This window comes from Cutaneotrichosporon cavernicola (assembly GCF_030864355.1).
Source record: "Cutaneotrichosporon cavernicola HIS019 DNA, chromosome: 6".
Classification (NCBI taxonomy): Eukaryota; Fungi; Basidiomycota; class Tremellomycetes; order Trichosporonales; family Trichosporonaceae; genus Cutaneotrichosporon; species Cutaneotrichosporon cavernicola.
In genome coordinates this window covers 1,422,501-1,444,620 of record NC_083398.1, presented here as the reverse complement: position 1 = coordinate 1,444,620, position 22,120 = coordinate 1,422,501, and the positions used below count along the sequence as shown (strand labels likewise).

General features: G+C 58.7%; 10 protein-coding genes across 10 annotated transcripts; 5 read left to right on the top strand and 5 right to left on the bottom strand.

Annotated features, from left to right (window-relative positions):
- Positions 1 to 270: 270 nt before the first annotated feature.
- Positions 271 to 1,480, bottom strand: CcaverHIS019_0605620 (uncharacterized protein; the record flags this gene model as incomplete). Its single annotated transcript, XM_060603034.1, has 2 exons — positions 271 to 1,242; positions 1,277 to 1,480. The coding sequence occupies 2 exons, from the start codon at positions 1,478 to 1,480 to the stop codon at positions 271 to 273; spliced, it is 1,176 nt and encodes a 391-aa protein (XP_060459368.1).
- Positions 1,481 to 3,004: 1,524 nt separating this feature from the next.
- CcaverHIS019_0605610 (uncharacterized protein) lies at positions 3,005 to 3,957 on the top strand (the record flags this gene model as incomplete). The annotated part of the gene is made up of 2 exons (XM_060603032.1): positions 3,005 to 3,242; positions 3,275 to 3,957. 2 exons carry the CDS (start codon positions 3,005 to 3,007, stop codon positions 3,955 to 3,957), a joined length of 921 nt encoding a protein of 306 aa, XP_060459367.1.
- Positions 3,958 to 4,494: 537 nt separating this feature from the next.
- CcaverHIS019_0605600 (uncharacterized protein) lies at positions 4,495 to 5,486 on the bottom strand (the record flags this gene model as incomplete). The annotated part of the gene is made up of 4 exons (XM_060603031.1): positions 4,495 to 4,707; positions 4,842 to 4,847; positions 4,888 to 5,177; positions 5,210 to 5,486. The coding sequence occupies 4 exons, from the start codon at positions 5,484 to 5,486 to the stop codon at positions 4,495 to 4,497; spliced, it is 786 nt and encodes a 261-aa protein (XP_060459366.1).
- Positions 5,487 to 7,290: 1,804 nt separating this feature from the next.
- SKN7 (uncharacterized protein) lies at positions 7,291 to 10,286 on the top strand (the record flags this gene model as incomplete). The annotated part of the gene is made up of 8 exons (XM_060603030.1): positions 7,291 to 7,907; positions 7,976 to 8,045; positions 8,089 to 8,130; positions 8,168 to 8,230; positions 8,275 to 8,506; positions 8,543 to 9,655; positions 9,695 to 9,978; positions 10,014 to 10,286. The coding sequence occupies 8 exons, from the start codon at positions 7,291 to 7,293 to the stop codon at positions 10,284 to 10,286; spliced, it is 2,694 nt and encodes an 897-aa protein (XP_060459365.1).
- A 612-nt stretch (positions 10,287 to 10,898) lies between these two features.
- Positions 10,899 to 12,093, top strand: SEN34 (uncharacterized protein; the record flags this gene model as incomplete). The annotated part of the gene is made up of 3 exons (XM_060603029.1): positions 10,899 to 10,959; positions 11,064 to 11,201; positions 11,243 to 12,093. The coding sequence occupies 3 exons, from the start codon at positions 10,899 to 10,901 to the stop codon at positions 12,091 to 12,093; spliced, it is 1,050 nt and encodes a 349-aa protein (XP_060459364.1).
- A 96-nt stretch (positions 12,094 to 12,189) lies between these two features.
- On the bottom strand, positions 12,190 to 13,853 carry CcaverHIS019_0605570 (uncharacterized protein; the record flags this gene model as incomplete). Its single annotated transcript, XM_060603028.1, has 7 exons — positions 12,190 to 12,566; positions 12,762 to 12,788; positions 12,824 to 12,959; positions 13,024 to 13,192; positions 13,231 to 13,430; positions 13,469 to 13,507; positions 13,545 to 13,853. The coding sequence occupies 7 exons, from the start codon at positions 13,851 to 13,853 to the stop codon at positions 12,190 to 12,192; spliced, it is 1,257 nt and encodes a 418-aa protein (XP_060459363.1).
- Positions 13,854 to 14,308: 455 nt separating this feature from the next.
- On the bottom strand, positions 14,309 to 16,006 carry TPO3 (uncharacterized protein; the record flags this gene model as incomplete). The annotated part of the gene is made up of 1 exon (XM_060603027.1): positions 14,309 to 16,006. One exon carries the CDS (start codon positions 16,004 to 16,006, stop codon positions 14,309 to 14,311), a length of 1,698 nt encoding a protein of 565 aa, XP_060459362.1.
- Positions 16,007 to 17,029: 1,023 nt separating this feature from the next.
- On the top strand, positions 17,030 to 18,166 carry TRM9 (uncharacterized protein; the record flags this gene model as incomplete). Its single annotated transcript, XM_060603026.1, has 2 exons — positions 17,030 to 17,155; positions 17,438 to 18,166. The coding sequence occupies 2 exons, from the start codon at positions 17,030 to 17,032 to the stop codon at positions 18,164 to 18,166; spliced, it is 855 nt and encodes a 284-aa protein (XP_060459361.1).
- A 410-nt stretch (positions 18,167 to 18,576) lies between these two features.
- CcaverHIS019_0605540 (uncharacterized protein) lies at positions 18,577 to 20,108 on the bottom strand (the record flags this gene model as incomplete). Its single annotated transcript, XM_060603025.1, has 2 exons — positions 18,577 to 19,703; positions 19,736 to 20,108. The coding sequence occupies 2 exons, from the start codon at positions 20,106 to 20,108 to the stop codon at positions 18,577 to 18,579; spliced, it is 1,500 nt and encodes a 499-aa protein (XP_060459360.1).
- A 492-nt stretch (positions 20,109 to 20,600) lies between these two features.
- On the top strand, positions 20,601 to 21,734 carry RPP0 (uncharacterized protein; the record flags this gene model as incomplete). The annotated part of the gene is made up of 3 exons (XM_060603024.1): positions 20,601 to 20,667; positions 20,705 to 21,423; positions 21,582 to 21,734. 3 exons carry the CDS (start codon positions 20,601 to 20,603, stop codon positions 21,732 to 21,734), a joined length of 939 nt encoding a protein of 312 aa, XP_060459359.1.
- Between the last annotated feature and the right edge of the window lie 386 nt (positions 21,735 to 22,120).

Here is a 22,120-nt window from a genome sequence, read left to right as displayed (position 1 = left end):
ATAGTGATGGAGGACTGAAATCTCGGACAGAGATGCAGATGCATGGCCATGGTGGAGGGCTGCGGGAGCATTTTGCCTCAAGGGACAGAGGTCGTCGCGTCGCGTCGTAGACCTAGGTATCTTGTCACATTCGCAGTGTAAAGCACCCCCTCATTCTTATTCCATTCCACACTGCACTCCCTACTTTCGCATGCAAAAAGTTCATACGACTGCTTACACACACGCACGGCCCCTCAGCGCCCCCGACGACTCGGCCAGCGAGCGTCCATACTAGTAGTGTGGCTGCTGTGGAGGGTAGCCAGACCCAACGCCCGCCATCGGCGGCGGAGAGTGCTGACTGGAGGTAAAGTACGAGCCGACACCAGCCATGGGCGGCGAGTTGTCGCGGTGCATGGTGGCGTACCCGTTGTGGCCGTCCGAGAACGAACCGTCAGTCGCCCAGTCAGGCCGGACGCCGTGCACGGGGCTCGGCTGCGGCTGGACGGGCGGGGGGAAGCTCGTGTAGTTGTCCTCGTCGTAACCGTAAGGCGAGACGGTGCGGTGCTGAGGCGAGGTCGGGGCATAGTTGAACTTCTCGTTGTCGTAGTTGTTAAAGTCGGCTGCGGCACCAAACGTTGAGCCGCCCAGGCCGCCCTGCTGCGGGTATTCATTCTCAGACTGAAGGTACTGCGGCTCGTCGAGCTCCGAGCCGAGCGACATGCGGCGGTCACCGAGGCCGTGCTTGTCCGACTGGTGGACGGGTAAGGCGTGCTGCACCTCGGTGTCACCGTGGTGGTTGAGCTCGGGCCAGCGGATGACATCGTCGTCGGTCGACGAACGGCCGCGGCGCGCAAGCATGATAATCACAGCGACGATCGCAATAACCACAACGCCCGCGCCGACAGCAATACCGACAATGGCACCAGTGCCGATGCCACCACCACCACCGCTTTCCTTGGGGGTAGGCGTGGCCACCTCGGTGACGACCTGGCCATTTACCGTTTGCGTAACGAACTTGACAGACAGCGAGGCGCTCGACGACAACGACTCGGAAGTGTAAGTCGTGGATTGCTCCTGAGTCGTCATGGGCGTCTCGGTGGTCGGAGTGGGCTCAGGTGCCTGGCTCGTCTCGGAAGAAGGCGAAGGAGGGGCGGACGAAGACGGTTTAACAGAGGACGGGGGGTTGCTTGACGTGGGTGGCCGTTCCGTGGTCGACTGGGGTGGCGCAGACGACGTTGGGGTCTGAATCGGGGTAGACGGGCGCTAAAGTGAGTTATATCCACAGAACAATACTAACCGGCACCGACGTTGTGGTGGATGTGCCGCCTCCAGGGTTAAAGACGTCACTTATAATGGACTCTATAATCCCCTGGCGCTCGACGACGCGCCCGTGTCCGTTGCCAAACCATCCCGCCGGTTGGCGGTAACGGTGGCGGTGGTGCCAGTCGGCAGAAACGAGCGCGGGAAGGGCGGCAAACGCGATAATCGAAGCGAAGCGCATAGTTAGGATCAAGTTTGGTAGTGTAAAACGTAGTGTAGGCGAGAAAGTGTTGTTCAAGGGCGTCGGGGCCAGCCAACAACGCGTTCACACCAGGTGGAATCGAAGAGAGGAGAGGAGAAGAGAAGCTGGATGGAGCCGGCAACGAGGGTGCCGACAAGATGAGGTAGTGCGAGGGAAGGTCCGAGTGTGACGGGGACGGAGGAGGACCGAGAAGGGTTGGTGGAGGGGAGTCAAGAATCGAGGGGAGGATAAGGAATGACTTGGAGGATGTCGGGAGCAGTACACGCGGGCCGGCCGAGTGTCGAGTATAAGGTGCAAGTATTTGTGTAAGAAGAGAGAGTTAGCGAGAGAGAGAGCGTGTGGTGTTGGTTGTTGGTTGTTGGAGGGAGAGTGTGTACAGTAGGGTGAAGGAGAGGATCTTGGGGGGATTGGGGGGAGGATGTGGTGGCGTGTGGGCGTGTGGCGTCGGATGGAGGGAAGGGTTATTGCAAAGAATGAGGGTTTGGTGAATCCACTCAAAACTACATAACAGTCAACGTCGCGGTCAACAACCCAATAACCCTATTATGGACTGGGACCTTAGCGCGCGCGCGCGCCCGCGCCAATACTAGGGCCGCGAAACACCGGGCCCGTGTGCTTCTAACCGTCCACACCTCGACCTCGACCTCGCCCATCTCTTTCTTTATCCTCATGGAGACTGGCAGACATACAAGCATACTCACTGCCCTCGTTTCCCATGCACACTCCAATTCCTCAATCCCCCCCACCCCATCCCTCAAACACCGGTCGGCCCGATAACAAGCCAGGAAACGAACCCTTGAACGAGCGGCTCAATCCGACCAAAACAGATGTAGACGTCATCTCAGTCCTGTGACCTACCAGCTACGACTGCGGGTAGAGGACATGACATGCCTTTTACAGTAGCAGCACTGCCTCGCTACGCGTTGTCCGTTGTCGAATTGTCGACAATACCAACAAACGACTAGTCAGGGGAACCGGGATTGTTGGAAGGAACGCAACGCGTACGTACAAACACGGACAGGAGAAATCAGGGTGTAGGCTAGGGGTAGCGGGCCCAGGAAGGGATGCACAAGGGACTTGCCCCGCGTTTGGGCGCGCAATTCTTTGCCTCTTATGGAAAGTTTAACCAAACATTCGGGGTTCCGCCTAGTTAAGGCACTGACTCCCTTGGTTGACACAAGTCTCTGCCAACTGCGCCCGCCCCCCAGGGCCCAGGGCCCAGGGCCGAGTCATCAGAGAGAGGCTTAGCTTGCTACATAGCTCCTTAATTGTTTGGGTTTGGGCGTTATCGAGCTATCAATCTATCCAGGGCCTCATTTGACCCATTAGGACATCTGACTGTGCCATTCCACAGGCTTCTGTCAAGGAATTGTCAGAATCAATTGGTTCAATCACCACGTGGTTGGCGGAGACGCGTCCTACTCCGCACCCGTCACCATCGAACACTCGTCATCTTGTTTTGCTAATCCACCAATAACACCTTCCTCCCATCTATCAAACAGCATGTCGCGTCGCACCTCGCGCCGCGTCGCGGCAATGGAGGTCGAGGTCGAACCGCCAGCCCGTCCAAAGCGGGGCGTTCCCGAACCACCACCAAAAGCTAAAGAAGAAATGAGCGACGATCAAGTCGCTGAGCTATGGTCCCAATTCGCTGGCGACCACTACGAAATCGTCGAGCAACTTCCTCTAGAGCTGCACCGCAACTCGCGACTACTCCGAGAATTAGACTCTGAGAGTTTATGTGGGTTGTTTGAGTGGGGGAGCTAATAGTAGCCCAGCAGACCAGATTGCAGGCACGTGTACGCGAGTATGTCACGTATCGGATCAAGGTGGCACAACGCGAGGAGAAGGAGGAGGAGGAAGACATCAAACCCCGCGTAACGGAGGCCCCGGAGCTCGTGCCGCATCACGGAGATGAGGCCCTCGATGTCCTGATGGACCATGGCGCCGACACGGCTAGACCAGCAGGTGTAGCGCCGTCCACTCCAACCAGGCCTCAGCCCGAGGAAACAGACGAACACGCCGAGGCCGCTGTCGAGGCTGCATTAGAGGACCTGCAGACTCCACGACCCGTGCCTGCGTACCCGAAACGCGTGAACCTGGGCGAAATCTCGTCTCTCATCTCGGAACTCGTGCGCAACCGCGAAGAGAAAGTCGCAATCGCCGTCGGGGCATACAACACTATCGACCGGCACATCCGCGCCCTCGACTCGGCGCTCAGCGCACACGAGACGAGCGTGTTAGGTTTCGCACCTAGCGTTGAGCCACAGCCTGAACCCGAACCCGAACCCGAACCCGAACCCGGCCCCAAGAAGAAGGGCCGGAAGCGGAGCGTCTCGGCTTCACTTCCGCCTGGCCTCCCACCCGGTATTGAAGTTGATCCCAACGAACCCCGGTACTGCTACTGCAACCAGGTGTCTTATGGCGAGATGGTCGGCTGCGATGTACGTTTCTGAGGGAATCGAGCTGACATCAGAACGACGACTGTCCTATGGAGTGGTTCCATTTATCGTGTTTAGGCTTGACGCATCCGCCAGCGGGGGAGTGGATGTGCGACGTTTGCAGGAAGAAGGAGGGGGGCACGCCTGCTGGTGGGCAGAAGAAGCGTCGTAAGCGATGAGTACGAGAGTGAGATGAGTATGAAGAGGGGAGAGCATGGCCATGTGGCCGCAAGGTATTGTATCGAGTAGCCTGTACTGTATGCATCCGTCCACCTATTATTGGCAAGAGAAAACTCATGCGCTCATCCTTGAAACAGTGTCGTCACATCGTCGCCATACTATGCATATGTCCCTGGATCTAGTCAAGACCGACGGGCCAGACCAAGCCGGTGTGGCCACAATGACCAAACCGCTCACACCCAGGTTCCATCAGGCAACTGCCAACGTCGACTCGTGACCCATGTCCTTTTGTTTCCCCCTCCCCCGCTTGCCACCAACAATTCACACACTTCACTGCTCACTTCTCATCTCCTCTCCCTCGCGGACTGCGGCCTACGCCTTGTGGCGCCACTGTGCGAACCGCTCGTCTGCCCAGTCGACGTACTCGCCCGAGCACTCGGCGGGGAGCCCGATCGCGCATCCGGCGATGACGCTACCCGGCTGCTCGGGAGGGAGGAGCATGCCGCCCTCGTGAAGCTGGTTGAACTTGGCCATCTCATTCGGCGCCATGACACCCGGTCCGGCCTTGCGGATGTGTCCTTGCATCTGGAGTAAGTGATCACAAGGCGCGGAGTGGGGTTGCGGGCAGCTGTGGACAAAGGTAGGTCCGGGCAGATGATTTGGGCTGTGCTTCACTCTGTCCGGTGCGGTATAAAGTCCCACACAATCAAACGACTCACGTCAGTCTGCTGTCAGTACTGATAACACCATCTTCGGTAGACTCACGTCAACCACACCGGGACGGATCGACAGGAAGATGACGTTGCCGTCCTTCTCCTCCGCGGCAAACGTGCGCGCAAGGCTATTAACACCCGCCTTGGCGAGCGAGTACATCCCCCAAGCCTGGTAAGCGCCAACGCTAGCGCCTGACGAAACGAGGATCACGCGCGCCGGGTTCTGGGGTGTCGCAGAGGCGCGCAGGTACTTGATCGCCGGCTGGACAATGTACAGCGCCGAAAGGAGGTTGGTTTGCAGGCTCGGCACAAGGGCGTCGAGCGGCACCTCGCTCAGCTTGCCTTTTGTCAGCTTGCGAGGAATGGTTACGTACCCATGGGATCCAAGGTGCCCGCGTTGAGGATGAGGCCCGTGAGCGAGCCCCACTTTGCGACAGTCTGCTCGACGACACGCACATTGTCCTCGGGCTTGCTGACGTCGCCAGAGACGGTGAGGACGCGGTCGGGGTACTGCTCGGCCAGGGCCTTGAGCTCGGGAGTCAGTGTGCGCTGGAGTGTTGCGACCTTGGCCCCATGCGTAGCGAGCAGGGTACGGGCGATGGCGAGGCCGATACCGCGGCTGGCGCCGGTGACAATGACGACTGGGGCCATGGTGAACGGTGATCGAGTTATGAAGGGAGACAGGTGGAGGAATGAGTGGTCAGTCGCGGTTGACGGCTATAGCCTGTACCTTTGGTACGTGTTGGAGAAGAGGCTGGCCACGTGGCCTTGAGAAGGGCAGACGTCATGGCAAGATTAAGTCGGGCAGAGGGGCGATAGATTGGCGCTCGATCCAGGGATGCCCAGGGCCTCAGGCAGTCAGGCAACGAGAAAAGAAGGGTGGGACTTGTTGGAGCAGCGTTTTGGACTGCGCCAGACTGCTGGACAGGACGCAAGGGAACAAGGGAATACCATTTCAGGGTAATTACATGAGGCAGTGAGGCAAAAGAATGAACACAACGTGGGAACATGTTCCCGTTATTTGACCATAATCCCAATTACAATCTCAATTCAACTCAGTTATTAAATGTTTCATAAACCGGTCTCTTCTTGAGCCTTGAGCCATGAGCCATGAGCCCTGGTGCAGCTGTGGCAGTGTCACCCTTTAACATGTGGGTGGGCTTGCCTATGCCCTCGCCGCCCACTCCGCCTCATACGTCATCATTATTTAGAGTGTCGTCTCCATCACTCACACTCTGATCACTCTCCAGCACTAGTCCCTCACCACATTTGCGGTCCGTGCCCACACATTCCATTTTGGGGCACATTCACCTCGCTTCAAGTCATCCCACCGACAACCCACCACCTTCCTTTGCATCAGCATCCGGTATTTGTCCTCATCAACGCCGACCTGTGATTGACTCCGCGGCCCTGGACTGGACGGACAACGTCGTCACCAAGTGATCAGACTCGCAGCTAGGGCGTACCCTTTAACAACTTGCACGGCAGGGCGCACCCCCCGCCGACACCGGACCCGAAATTTGAAAGCGTTCACCGAACAACGTTCAACGATTAACGAAACGTGAATTAACGGTGAGTTTTTTTCTACCTGAAAATGGACCAGTGGGTCGCGCGGCGTGGTTGCGTCGGTGGCGGTGCGGCACTGCGGCGTGGCGCATGCCAACCTTGTGACTGCATGAACATGAACGGGGCACGATCCTCTTGTTTCGCCCCTAATAATAATGGACGAGGCGACTGTACTACTGTTCGCCGATGGTCCGCCGTCCGGCACCCGCTTAACAGCTTTCCCTTGATGCTCTCCACCTGGCTATTCCACCCTTAACCCTTCAGCCCGTTCCCGTGTCGGGCTTGAGACCTCGTCGTTTGCAGTGCTCCAAGCCAAGTAGGAAGAATCTCCGACGGTGCGGCTGATTGTTTTGCTTGGCTGTATGGCTATATGGCTATCTCCCTAAGATTGCCCGCCCGTGCCCTTTCCTTGGATTCAACTCCCTTGCTGCTTAGCTCCCGCCCTGTCTCTATGCCTCTGTCTGTCTCTCTCTTAGCCTTCCACCCCACTCTACTTTGGCCCACCTCGGCGGCGACAAGAGGGTTCATGCACACAATCCTACAATCCTCCACAAACCTACCCATCCCTTCCCATCCCCCTTCCCTCCTCCCGTCCCTCCGGTTTACAACTCCACCCACAACTCTGCAGCAAGCTACAAGCTGCAAGACATCTCTACCTTGGCCATCCACTTCGCTTCCTTCCTTCCTTCCTTCCCCTCATTTCTTTCTTCATCCTCTTTCGCCTCTTCATTCCTCCTCACACTCTCCGTCAGCTACTTACATCCAGTGGCTCCACACTCTTCTTGCTTGCATTAAACCACAATAAACCATCACCGGTCTTCGTCTTCGGCGAGTCCGACGCGCACTTGCCACCCCTCTCACATTTCAACTGGTTTGATACGCAGTCGCCATGTCCCGCGTTCCGTCCGGCCACGCCGGCGGCGCTCCTCTCCCATCAATGTACTACCAGCCTGGGCTCCATCCGGGCGCTGTGCCCCCGGGTGTTCCAATGCAGGGCGGCTACGTCGATCAATCGTACGGAGGATATCGTCAAGGCCCTCCAAACGGCGCTTCCATCCACCCATCACAGACACCTGCCTACGGTCCCACAGATACCTACAACGCCATGGCTGGCCCCAGTCGCGATGCGTACGGCGCTTACCGCAACGTCTCTGGCCCGGAAGCTCGGGGCGATCCACGCGCGGCGGCCCTCGGCTTCGGGAAGCCTCTCCTAAGCATGGCTCACAACTATGAGACTCCCAAGGCGGGCAATACAGGCGGTCCCAGCAGCGGGGCGAGTGGGAGTGCGAACGATGCACCGGCGGGGTCCGGAGGGGGACAGCAGCCGGGTCCATCCGAGTTTATCAAGAAGCTCTTCAAAATGCTCGAGGACGAGAGTGCGACTTACGGCCGCGGCAAGCCGGCGGGCGCCCCACGCTCCAAGGGCGAACGAGGAAGCGTCGGCTGGGGCCGCGGGGGGACGAGTTTCGTTGTCTGGGACATGAACGAGTTTACTACCAAGGTGTTGTGAGTCGTGCACGGCTCGTGCGCAAGCGGCCTTACAATCTCTCCGCACTGGCTGACGTCCGTTCCAGGCCTCAAACATTCAGGCATTCCAACTTCTCATCTTTTGTGCGCCAGCTCAACAAATACGGCTTCTCCAAGGTGAGTCTTGGCATTCCTGCTGCGAAATGTGCTGACCGGGAAGATCAAGCACGTCGATGAAGAGACGGGGCAAATCAAGGAGAACGTGAGTGATCAATGTCCTGTACAGCTGACCTGGCCAGGTCTGGGAGTTCCAGCACCCTAACTTCCAAGCCGGCGGCAAGGCCGATCTTGACAGCATCAAGGTGAGTCATGGCACGCCATTTTGGCCGCAGGCTAATTCGTTCAGCGCAAGGCGGTCGTGCCCAAGAAGGCTGCTGGTGACGAGCGCAGTGACTCGCCGGCGCGTGGATTCACGACCGAGGATGCCAACCGCTTTCTGGAGATGGAGAACAGAATGGCGGCTCTCGAAGAAGCCCTCTACAAGTCCCAGGAGCAGTTGAGGGATGTTCGCATTCGTGAAAACGGGGTCATGAGCCTCATCCGCGAGCTCGTTGCCCATGCTGTCAGCACGGACAAAGGTGAGTACTTGTGGCGTGTCTCGTCTAATCTTGAAGAGAACCCGTCCGCGCCAGACTCGGACGCTATTGCCCGTGTTCGCCGGCTCTACCAGCTGTACGAGCAGGTGGCTCAGGCACATGGCGCCCCGTCTCACCCCGGTGGCACGGCATTCGTTCCCGGAGCGCAAATGACTGGCTTCCCGGCCCCGGCCTATGGAGCGTTGGCACCCAACCCTTACCCTTCCGCCTCTGGTCCTTTTCCAGGTGTAGAGGGCTCGCGCCTCGCAATGCCTGTCCAGAATCGACGCGTGGCCCCTAACGGACGTGGAACAGGTGCAGGCCTGCCGCAGGTGCCAATCACGGGCGCGACCACCAGATCGCAGCAGCCGCCACCGTCCGTGACTTCGACACCCCAGCTCCCGGAGGATTCTAAGATGTCCCAGCAGTCGCAGCTCTACAACGGCAGCCCCATCAACGCAGCGTACCCATCCATGTCGGATGGAAACACCGCCAACGGTGTCCCAATCCGTAAGCGCGGTGAAAGCACATCGCTGAGCTTTGTTGTGGATGGGATGGGCAGCAACCCGGCGGGCACTTCGATGGAGGAGAAGCCTCAGCTTCAACAGCAGCGTCAGCAGCCGTCCGACCGTACGGCGGGCATATCGGCTACTGAGGCCGACGCATCAGCGCGGCCGTCGACTTCATTCAACCCCGTGCAGCAGCCGCAACCGCAACCGCAACCGCAACCGCAACCGCAACCGCAACCGCAACCGCAACAGCAACCGCAGCCGCAGCCGCAGCCACAGCCACAGTCGCAGAAACCCGTTTCCACGCAAATCTCCGCAAACGGTCAGCCCGAAGGCACTGGGACAGTTTCGCGGCGCACTATTATTAAACCGTCGTGGACGCAGACGCCGCGCATCCTTGTCGTCGAGGACGACCTCGTGTACCGCCAGCTGTCGTCCAAGTTCCTCGAGAAGTTTGGATGCGTAGTCGAGACCGTCGAGAACGCTCAGCAGGGTATCGAGAAGATGAACAAGACCAAGTACGACCTGGTGCTCATGGACATCTTCTTTGGTCCTAGCATGGACGGTCGTAAAGCAACGTCTCTCATCCGCCAGTTCGACTCGTACACGCCGATCATTTCCATGACGTCGAACGTGCAGACTAGTGAGTGCCAAGGGTGAGCCACATTGCTAACGGTTCTAGAGGACGTCGAGTCTTACATTCACTCGGGTATGAATGACGTCCTAGCGAAGCCGTTCACGAAGCACGGCCTTTTCTGCATCCTCGACAAGCATCTGATCCATTTAAAGGCGATCCAGTTAAGTGGAGAGGTCCCTCGCTTCGCCGGAGTCCCACCGCTCTCAGACCAGGGCATCATTGACGCGCTTTCGATGAGCGCATCGCAGTGGCCGACCAACCGAGACGAGCTCGCCAACCCGCTCGCTGGTAGTGGTTGGTCTGATGAGCACTATCAGATGGTCCTGCAGGTGAGCTCCTCGGTGCCCGAAGAAGCTAACAGCAGCAATTCCTGGAGACTGGCACTGTTCCTGATCCCAACGGATTGCCGATAGCAACAACGACTCTTATCGGCGGCCCTAGTGGCCAGGCGTTGATGGGAGCGACGACGATCATTCCGAATGCGGGCTTTGCCATGTCGCGCAAGCGCTCGATCGAGATGGTTGACGACGACTGGGAGGAGCAGGCCAACAAGCGTGTTAATACTTCTTTTGTGCAAGACGGACCTGGCCAGGGTGTGCAAGGCGTGCCGTCGGCGAGTGTGAGCGAGATGGCGTAGCACCCAGCTTGAAGCATGACGATTGTATAGTAGACGTATTCACCGTAGCTTAGCGTAGTCTCGTAGCCCTAGTGACCGAGTAGCGGGAAGTGGTGTAGCCCTAACGTAGTAGATATGAAGCGGTTGAGCGTACTGGTTGGAAGATGAGGGGCCAGGCGAGTCTGGTGGATGCGGTAGTGTGCGAGACGTTGAGGAATGTGATTTGTAGTGTTGTTCAGAAAGTCGGCCTAACTGGGTGGCAAATGGAGAGGGACGAGCGCGCCTGGTAGATTAGCGTGACGGCGTGGCTTCATGTTTTGGATCGAGGCCTGGCCATGATATTGTACAAACTGCTCACAAACACAGGTGTGCAGGTACGCAGGAACGTAGACGAGAAGAGCGAGGCTCGCGACTTTGCGATGGCGCCATGAAGGCCATGAACTGGGCCTCAAAAGACCTCAGGTGACTACAGGTCTGGACCGAACTGGACCCATCGAGGCGCGACCTGGTATCAATGCTTCCGAACCACGTGGTTGAACTAATGATAATGATGTGTGCCACGCAGACCTCCACTCACCACCGAAAGTTGAGTCCAGTTGAATTCAACCTGTCCCTACAACTGCAACACCGACCATGGCCGACTCGATCCCGCTCTACGTCGTAGACGGCATTGCGACAATCTGGGACGCGCAGGGTGAGTCTAAGCCTTTCTGTTACTGCGCGACATCCTACGCCGGGCGCACTTGCATCCCGCCTCCATGCCGCCCGACTCTCCCTCAGGTCAAGCACTAACCAAAGCCGTCGCGACCGCCCATTGCGCATATGACATCTCTGGCCTGCGAGCCGGAACACTTCCCGGCGTGGTGCAACAGAACGCCTTTCTCGGCCTCCCCGTCACCTTGATGCCTGAAGAAGCATCCCATCTAATCAAGCAGGGTGAGTGGCTACAACCGGCCAAAATACGACTCTAACTCCAGGCGTGGCGCACCTCGTTCCCCTCCCCTCCCAAATCCGGCCACCATCCAAAGAACTCGTGGCACAGCGTACCGCCGCCCGGATTGCGCGTAACCGTGCCCTTGCCCTGGCTGCATGGGCCGACGAGGACCGAAGGGCCGCCGCGTCCGCGGCCAAGTCGGCCAAAGCCGGTGCTGCGGGGGCTGAGAAACGCGCTTTGAGGGCGAAGAAGCGGGCAGAGGCCACACGTACAAAGGCGCTGGCGGATGGAGAGGACCATGATGTCGTGCAAGAACGATATGTGGCTGCGATGGCAGCAATCGACGCTGCACCACCAGCACCAACTGTGGTCGTCAAGGAACGAGGCGTGCCGACGTCGGAGAATACCAACTTGTTCACAGTCGTTCCGGCCATGCCTGTCATTGATGGTCTTGTGGAGCGCGGCCGAGACGGTGAGGTCGAGGTTGAGGGGGATGGTCTTGGCCAACGTCCCGGAGGAGGCGATCCCAACTCCGCATCGAGCTGCGTTGAATTGTTTCCCGCAAGCGTGCGTGATCGCGCTCTGGCTGATACGTTTGCCGCTCTTAATGCGCGCGGGCTTCGGATGGGTCTTGGGCCACGGTTCGGCGGCGAGTGGCTCGTGTATCCCGGCGATTATCTTCGCTATCACGCCCACTTTACCTCACAGGTCATTGTGCGCAACCAACCTATCCGGCCGGCAGAGCTTGTCGCCTGGGGTCGCCTGGGGACGGGCACGAAGAAGGCAGGCTTGCTGTGCTGTTGGGATGATGGGGTGCGCGCTGGGAACGAGGAGGCCAAGGAGGGCGTGAGCGAGGTCGAGTTCTACTCGCTCGAGTGGGCCAACTTCGGGTAGATTAGAGTAGTGGGCGATGTACATGTACATTATGGCTTGCTGCTAAGGTGCCTAACACTGCTACTATCCATCCAGCAGTCTATACATCTCTACATCCTACGACGCGATCACCGCAATAATCCGCGTCTTGTGTAAACTTCCCTCGGCCTCTTCATTGGGGATCGCCTGGGTCGTCTGGTCCACCTCGCAAGTCACATTGTGTTTGCCCGGCGCCAGGCCGGTCGCAACAGCTCCTACACTCCCAACGCTCACATAACCCCACTGCCCGACCAGAAGCTTGGAGGCACCCTCGTTCCCGTCAACCCAGCACCGGAGGTTTCCCAACCCCATGGACACGCTTCGCAAGTAGTACAGGCCGAGGAAGCCGCCGTGGACCTCGACATCAGTGAAGGTGATGCGTGCGCCAATCTCCTCGGCGGCCCAATAGTGTTTGTTGTGCCATACGATCTTCTCAAAGGCCGGGTGGCCGTCGACTGCCTGTCCCTCGAGTTGCCAACTCCCGTCTTCGAATTGGACATTGGACGACTTGCAGAATGCGTCGGGATCCGCGAGCGGTGTTTCGCCGAGACGCTGCCGTATCCGCAGAGGAGGGAGAACGAATGGGTCCAGCTGGAAAGAGAGCTAGGTTCCTGTAAGACCGGCGTGGGACAGCTCGTAGGCGGGCTTACACGCCTGCTCGAGGAGGTGGTCCAGGACTGCGCGTCAGTTGTGCTGGGAAGTGATGACTCACTGGCGTCGGCCATAAACCGGTGCCCATGCGGATTGTAGTGTCCCATGTCGCCGGGGACAAAGATCTCGGCGGCGGCGTCGTGGTGGGCCTGGATGTACTGGTACAGTGCCGCGCGCGTCGAGATCCGGGGCACATCCTGCGGTCAGCTCTGCGAGCTGAGGTGTCAAAGCTCGGGGGCTCAATGCCAAATCGTTACCCACATAGTACTCGGCAACAGTTGCGTGATGGTCCGCACCGTTCATGTATCCGTTCGTCATGCCCCACGTCGAGAGCATCATAACTGCCGCACCACCCTTGAGCAGCTCGCGGACGAGCGTCTCGGTATCAGTGATGACGTCCTGGTGGATCGACCCTTCCGTGTTTGCCTCGCTGGCGTCAGTCAGCCCACACGCTGTAGGGAGGCCTACACCATGAGGTCGTTAACGGCGCCCTCGAGAATGAACAAGTCGGCGTCTTCGGGTACGTGATGCTTGTAACAGGCGCTGAAGTAGTCTGTTCCCGTGGCCGGAACCGCGCCGTTCTTGACAACAATCTCGGCGTCGGGAAAAGCCACCCGCAGACCTTCCTCAATCAGCTGGGAGTATCGCTTATCTTCTGGCTGGAGACCCTGGGATCAGACTCATCAAGAATCGAAAGAGTACCCACATGGCCGTAGGTGATTGATCCACCGAGGATGCCCACCGTCTGCCGTCAGCCCCCCCACAAGAATCGAGATACGTACAATCTTGCGCTCCTTCCACAGACGTTCCATCGCGCGACGGACGCGCGCGCCTGTGCCAGCTCGCACGAGCGACGTCTGGAGGGGTATGCCCCACCGGCTAGCGAAGACGTCACGTAGAGGGGCGAGGGAAGTCGTACACGCGTGATGGTGCGAAGATGGGCGTTTCGAGTCATGCGACGGGGTTGGGAAAGGACCCCGAAGCATCTCAGCTCCGGGGAAGCTCTCGTAGCTAGTAAGGAGGAGGAGGGTGAGGGCCGCAAGGGCTAGCATGCTCGCCAACAGCGCCGGCGCGCGGCCGACTGCGACCATGGTGAGTTATGTGGAGTGAGTATTGTTTTGTCAGGTGAATCGCCAGAGATGTCACGGGAGAAGGTCGGGGAGGGGTGAGACTCTGCAAGGATCGAGTTATTCTGGTACTACCGAGGTAATGCCATGGCGTGGTAATGGCTAGGTCAATCTTCTGAATAGATTCAATGAGTGAAACAGTGAATGACTTGGATTGAGACTAACAGGGATCGAATCAACCGGGGATGGGGGGGGCCAATCGCCAACCATCAGCAGATCAACAGAAGAACGTGACGTGGTAGAGAGAATCTAACGAGGGCGATCCAACGCTCCCCTGCCAGCCCGCGCTGGCCAAGAGGTTACAAGCTCGTGAGACTTGGCCAACGGAAGCAGGTCAGTTACGCTCAACGACTTTCGTTATACCTTATATCATTCATTATGTTGTATTAATTATACCCAGAGTCATAGTGTCTATAAATTCACTGGTTGCCCGCGGCACGCTTGGAGCGCATGCGGATCTTGCGGCCCCACTTCCAGAACGCCCATGGAATCATGGCCATGACAATAGCGAGACCGCCGAGGAGCGAGGCCGCACCGCCATTTGTGAGACCGTGGTACATCTGGGGAATGAAGAGCGGCATAGCGGCGCCCATTCCCGACCGCACGACAGTCTTGGCAGCGAGTGCCGAGGCGACGTAGCCGGGGAACGCGTCGATGAGGTATCCGTTGGCTGACGAGTAGACGAGGACCATTCCCGCGCCGAACGGGACGCCCGAGATACAGGGGCCGACCCACGAGGCGCCGTGGGGCATGACGTAGGGCGGGGCGGTCCAGCCGAAGATGAAGAGCGAGATGGGAACCCATGGGCCACCGATGAGCATGCCTGGCAGGCGATCCTCGGGGGTGACGTTGGGCAGCTTGGCCTGGTACCGCTTCTCCAAGAGGGGAGTGATGCAGAGTGCGATAGCGACGCCGATAAGCACCGAGATAAAGGTCAGACCCGTCTTGGCATCGTCCCATCCGTATCCTTCGACGAAGACGACAGGGAAGGCGAAGAAGTAGGCATAGAGTAGGCCGTAGACGAGCGAGACATACAGGCTCATAAGGAGAAGAATGGGCTCCTCGACGAGCATCTGGAAGGGGCGGATGAGGGTCTCGACCACAATCTCGTTAAGCGAGAGGCGGAGCACTTCCTGCTCGGTGACAAAGGAGTCGTCACCAGTCTCGGCGCGGAGGGTCTTTGCGCGCTTCTTGAGGAGAATGGGAGCGAACGTCTCTGGAAGGATGCAGATGAAGCACCACGTGACAAAGGCCGCAATCATGTTGACCCAGTACAGCCACTGCCAGCCGGCGTACTTGCCAATGAAGCCGCCGATGAGGGGACCAATGACGGGACCACCGTAGGGTGCAGCGGCAAAGAGGGCGATAGCGAAACCGCGCTCCTTGGGACCCCAGATATCGGCAATTGTACCACCGGCGAGGGTGAGGGGTCCCGAGCCAAAGAAGCCAGCGAGGAAGCGACATGCGAGCAGGCATCCGAGATTTGGAGCGAGAGCGCAAGGAATGTTCAAGACGATATAGACGAAGAAGGGGAGAATCCAAAGCGGACGGCGACCGAAAAGCTCACTCATCGGCGACCAGAGGAGAGGTCCGAGACCAAAGCCGACGACGGGGAGGGAGACGGTAAGAGCGATGACGGTAGATGACACGCCAAACTCTTCCATCTGGTCGGGGAAGTCACCAGTGACAATGGCGCTCATCAGGGCTACCTGCATGACAGAGATCGAGACGATGGCAGTGTATGCCCATCGACGGGCAGTGCTCCAGTTCCATGGGTTTTCGGGGTCGTTTTCGCGCCACGTCACAATTTTCTTGTCCTGGACGGCCTTGGTGATTTGGCGCGCCAGAGCCTCATCGACAGGCTCGTGGACACCGTGTGCGCTTGTGACGGGGGTGAGACCGTTCTCGAGCTCGCTGGCGCGGATATAGCCGGCCTGGGTCTCGGCGCGGTACTCGTTGGTGCTTCCGATGGTCACGGCCTGCGTGAGGGACGGGAACGCGAGGTCACGTGTTGTACGACGCGACATGATCGACGTCACGTTCTGGAGGTCGTTGAGCGTGTCGTTCACCGAGCCTGTCGCCGGCTTCTCGGGCACGTAGCCTAGAGGAGCGGACATTGTGGTGGGATTGGTTGGGTTGATGGTGTTGGTCGTAATGCGAGTGATTATCTTGTATGTCGCGTTTTAGATACTATGCGATGAGTTGTAGAGGTGTGGTGTGTCACAAGGCCGTGAGTGAGAATAGTGCCACTCTCATCGCATCGGTGCTGCATCTATATACGCCAGCCTCCTCGGGCAAGATTTGCACATTGGCTGCGAGACTAGTGCTCGGCCGTCTAAGAACCTTTGCACCCGGCCGAGCTCATCATGATAGTGGAGTGTTGGAGTAGTGTGTGGTGAGGCGTGCAGAGACGGAGTCAGAGAGGGGCTGCTGGCCGGAAATTATCGTGCGGAACGAGTGAAGCGGAGCAATCCTGCAAGGATACGCCGCTCGGACCCGTGACGTCACGGGGGTCCACATGCGGTTGTTTGGAGCCAGGTTTGGCTCTCACTTGAATGCATGAAAGCTGCGCATCCATAGCCGGCGCGATTGCATGTTGCATGAGGAGATCTATAATAAAAATAAAATATTCTGAAGATTCTAGGGGCGCGTGGCTTGCGTCGCTTGCGTGCACAGCCGTGGCGACCGCCACTGATTCGAATACCTGCCACTCTGCCAACCTCGTACGTCGGCTGTCCAGCCAGCTGGCTCTCGTTCTCGAGAGTGGCGCTCAAGCCTGGCTGCCTTGATGAGCCATGATCGAACCCAAACTCCAAGTCGGGGTCTGGTCGGACTCGATCTCATCGATCGTGTTGAATTGCAGCGATCACCACCCGCGCACGAGTTACGAATGGTGGAGGTCGGCGGATTTTTACTCCCGCTGATAAGGCGAACGGGCAATTGGATTCTCCATCCACAAACCACAAAGTCTGGACACAAACAAACGGCCGTCAGTCCGCGTCCGTGACGTATCAAACAACTTGGCCACTGATCACTGAGACCCGACGCATCACAACGTCTACAATCGTGATCCCGATAACCGTCACCACACCACACATTCCATCTCATCCACCCGACGTGAACCAACTCCCCCAACACGAATGACCATGTCAAAACCTGTTCCGACGCCTGCAACGCTCGGTTTCGATGCTGCGCAGTATGAGGAGGATTCGGTGCATGGCGTGTACGAAGCGATTGCGCCACATTTCTCACGGACACGGTACAAGGTGAGCCAAGCCACCAGTCGGACAGGGAGCAATCTGTTACACACGTTGGATGTTGCCTCAACAAAGCAAACAAGCACTCTGACAACATATTGTGGTCCAGGGTCTGGACTTGGGATTGCCAGAACCAAGCAAAGTGCCACCGACAGCGGACAAACGTGTCTCCTGCTCCCGCCTGTGGCATGTCATGGCGTCGTTGGGCTATGTCAAGTGAAAGCGCCCAGTTCGAGTTTGGCATCCTCGCTCTTCCTTATCCTCTGCCCCTCCACACGTCATTGACACCAGCCGTGGCCTTTAATCAACACGTTCCTTGCGTCTCTCCCTCCCGGCTCGTTCGGTCTCGACACAGGCGCAGGGAATGGCAAGTATCTTCCCTCCATCTCGGCGGCGGGATGCACAGCCCTAGCCCTCGACAGGTCGCAGGGCCTGTTGAGCATCGCAGCCACCATGGGAGGGGTGGGGTGCGTACGCGCCGACATTTGCCATGTTCCCTTCCGCGCAGGCTTGTTCGACTTTGCCATTAGCGTGGCGGCCATCCACCACCTCTCGACTCCCGAGCGGCGGGAACGCGCAGTCCAGGCGCTGTTGCGTTCTCTGCGGGCCGCCGAAGAGCCGGCACGCTTCTTCATCTACGTCTGGGCCTGGGAGCAGGGACCCGAGAGCCGACGGAAGATGGGATCGAGGGCCGGTGGGGAGGTCGTACAGGACGTGATGGTGCCGTGGGTCGTCAAGCCTGGTCCGGGCAAGACGAAGCGGGCCAAGGGGAGGAGAGGGGTCGAGGCTGCGGAAGACAAGTCCCCGGACCAGCCTGAAGAACCTCAAGAGCCAGAGGACAAGGTGTATCACCGCTACTATCACTTGTTCGTCGAGGGCGAACTGCGCGCCCTCGTCCAAGCTGCAGGCCGGAGCGAGGGGTTCGCTTTAGGAGATGAGGCGGGTAAGTACCTCCGCGTCGTGAGTGAGGGTTGGGAGGCAGATAACTGGTGGATTGAGGGCGAGGTCGGCTTGAGGTAGCTGGAGCATCATAGCAGTCGTCATGTACATATCTGTTCTGAGGATCGATGGGCAAGGATAGAGCGTTGCCGCAAGCCTTGGACTGATAGTGTCAGTCAGCGGGCGGTCATGGGCTAGTGACTAGTTAAGCGGAAACCAAAACCTGTTCAAGCCTCAAGGACGAACTGGTAGCTTGACAGATCGGACTAGCCTGTTGGTCAGGTCCTGCCACTGTAGAGCAAAATGTTGGCTCTTGATCCAGATCTGCCAAGTTATCGTGCAGTGGATGCAGAGAAAGGTTGCATGTCCCACATACGCTGTCCACCCTTTCCCCTTTGCAACTCCCACAGGCATTGCAACCCAACGTAACGTCCAATCATGCATGCAAACAATGACAATGCTAAATGAGATGCTGCTATGAGGCTATGCTTCTATTCCTCCCCCTTCCTCTTCGCCTCCTTCGAGCCCACCGCTTTGCCAGCGGCCTCCTCACACTCCTGGAGCTTGTAGATACGCTCGCGCATAGTCTCGCCCCACTTCTCTAACGCGGCGCGGCCCCGGTGGTCCCCGACACGTGCCATCGCGCGCCCCATCATCCGAGTAAATGGCTGCACATGGGCCTCGTACGATACGTGCGCGTCAAACTTCTCGAGGATATCAAGGTCGGCCAAGGGCACCTTGCCCTTGTTCTTCCTCTTGCCTTTGCCCTCATCCTCGTCGTGCACCACCAGGCCTTTGTCAAGCCCCTCCTCGATACTCGCCGCGATGAGGCGGAACACCTCACGGAGGTCTTCAGACCTCAGCCCAGCCCGAAAAGGAAGTGGGTGCGCGTCACGGCCCTCGCCTACTGTCCCTCGGGCAAGGCAGGAGAGGTACGCCTTGAGTACAATGTTGGCTGTGACGCGGTCCGGGACAAAGCCGCGAGTTGCACGCAACCTGTCGATCGTGTGCAACACGTCGCGGAGACGACGAAGGCGTGCTGGTGCCGGCGTGTGTCCGTCCGGCCTTTGGCGGGGGAACGGGGACGCGTACGGGATGGAATGTCGCACAGTCAGCCACTGGGTCAGGAGGAGGTTCCAGTGGTGGGTCCGACGTCCCTGCTCCGTTGGCTCGGGGTAAGCACGACGCGGAACGAGAGGGACGCGGTTGTCGGGCGGTGCTCTCGGACGGTTCTTGGGCACCGGGTCGCTCCAGAGCCGCACGCGCCCGTCCGTGCCGGCGGCAGCACCTCTCTCCAACGTCCGCCGTAGTCGGTGGGCCAGCTGAAGCGCGCCCTTGTCTTCTAGTCGGTCTACCACAGCCAGCACCAGCTCCTCGTCGCCCATCCACTCAGGCGTCTCAAGCAGGCTGAACACGGCCGCACGGAACAGCTTCGCGTCGAGCAGCTTTCGAAGCGGCACAGGCATCACTATTGCGCGGTGCCTAATGTGCACCCGTGAGAGATCGACATCGGTCGGCTTGCGGGGAGGCAGCGGTCGACGTTTGGTCTTGGCCTTCTGTGTCGATGTGGACGTTGAGGTGAGTGAAGACGACGGCGGTTTGGAAGTAGGATGTGGTTCTGCCATCAGATGTGCAAGTGCACACACGCACCTCCGCCTGCCTGGGATCTCCTGCTCCCCTCCTGTTCCCGTGGTTGCTCTGGTTGTTCCGGCTCTGGTTTAGACGCCGGTTGGGGCGCCTCAGCTTGGGGCAGTGGTACAGCCCGACTTGGCGGCTCGCTCGGCGGTTTGTTTGGAGGCCGCCGATGGACAGGGATCACCTGCTGGACCCGTGGGCCGACGCAGAATGGCTCCCAGCGCACATCATCGCGCTCCACCGCCTCGACGCGCGCATGTGCATGCGCTGCAGCAGCCACTGCCGAGGTCGCGGCCTGCCGCCGTTGTTGCGCAGCGGCTACGCCCGCGTGACTCCCGGATCGCAGGTATGGGAGGACAATGTTGCGCAGGACGAGGGGGACGAGCATGACTGCCCGGTCATGCGGGCTGTCTCGGTCGTCGACTTCGTCGTAATGCGCGGCGCGTTGGCGTCCTGGTGTAGACGCGGTCGATGGGCCGGAGAAGCGCGGTGGCTTGCGATCGTGACCTCGGTGCGGGTTGTACCTTCCTTGCTTGCTGTCTTGCCTTTGCACCGAAATCAGAGCAACGTGACTAGCGGAGGCAGAAGTGCCACCCCGGCGGGATCGGGAGATTCGGCCATAACGCCGTTGGGTGAAGCCTGACGAAAAACCGCTGCCCCAATTTTGGCCAAGTCCGCCGTGCACCCTGCTGGGCGGAGGGAGGGGATGGCCGAGCGTGTGGGTGCGGGTGTGGTGGTTTTCGTCGCATGAAGCAACTCTTGTCTTGTCTTCATCCACTCGTCTTTAAACTTCCACCCTTCTGGCTCATCAAGGAGTTCCACTTGGGAGACACTCTACGACTCTTCGTCACCAACCCCACCAACAACAAGAACAATCAAAATGGGCGGCACTCGCGCTGAGAAGGAGGTCTGGTTCACCAAGCTCCGTGACCTCATGGACAAGTACCGTGAGTCGCAGTTGGCAAGATGGCGACTGACCTCCAGCCTCGCTCTTCATCGTCAACATTGACAACGTCTCGTCGCAGCAGTGCCACATGATCCGTCAGTCGCTCCGCGGCAAGGGTGTGGTCCTCATGGGCAAGAACACCATGGTTCGCCGTGCTCTCCGCACCGTCCTCGCCGAGTTCCCCCAGTACGAGAAGGTCCTCCCCTTCGTCAAGGGCAACGTTGGCTTCGTCTTCACCGACGGCGACCTCAAGGAGATCCGTGAGCTCATCGTCTCGAACCGTGTCGCCGCTCCCGCCCGTGCCGGTGCCATCGCCCCCGTCGATGTCTACGTCCCCGCCGGCAACACCGGCATGGAGCCCGGTAAGACCTCGTTCTTCCAGGCTCTCGGTATCCCGACCAAGATTGCCCGTGGTACCATTGAGATTGTCTCGGACGTTCAGGTCGTCCAGGCTGGCAGCAAGGTCGGAACTTCGGAGGCCACCCTTCTTAACATGCTCAACGTCTCGCCGTTCACCTACGGTATGGTCGTGATCCAGATCTACGACGACGGCGCTGTCTTCGCCCCCGAGATCCTCGACATTGAGGAGTCGTACCTCCTCGACCTCTTCACCTCGGGTGTCAAGACCATTGCCGCGCTCTCGCTCGCCTCCGGCATCCCCACCATTGCCTCGATCATGCACTCGGTCGTCAACTCGTACAAGAACCTTCTTGCGATTGCCATTGCCACCGACGTCGACTTCGAGATGGCCGACAAGGTGAGTCTACGGTTCCAATCTTCCTTGCATGATGTTGTAAATTATTCCACTAGAGATTGCTTAGCAAGGCCTGGCTTCATCGCGGGTAGCAAGGCAGACTTTTATTCACACTCTGATATCTTGTTCTGTGCGCAGAGAACTGTCGCTGACAATAACAGGTCAAGGAGTACCTCGCCAACCCCGAGGCGTTCGCTGCCGCCGCCGGCCCCGCCGCTACCGGTGGCGACGCCCCGGCTGCCGCCGCCGAGGAGAAGGCCGCCGAGCCCGAGGACGAGTCGGACGACGACATGGGCTTCGGTCTCTTCGACTAAGTATCTGTTGTATAGCTCTGTACTATGCGACTGCTACTGCCCTACATTTATGATTGAACACACTGATTACAACAATGTCCGTCATGACTATTCTCACGCGTCTGCCTCATCGGCCGTTTGCGGTTTGCTCGTGATGTCCTCGACTTCCTGACGACAATCTTTGTCGCAGTAATAACACAACACTTCGCCAAAGTACAGCGTGATGGGACGGCACGGCTCTGCGCAGTTCAGCAAGCGTTGCCACCAGACCTCACCATCCTTGTTGAACTCATAAAAGTCTCCTTGGCACACGCGAGAAATGACAAGTGGGGGATCCATGGCTATGGCGTCTTGAGCGGGAGAGAGGGTTGGAAGCTTGAAGGTTTGGTTGTAACCGCACCCACAGC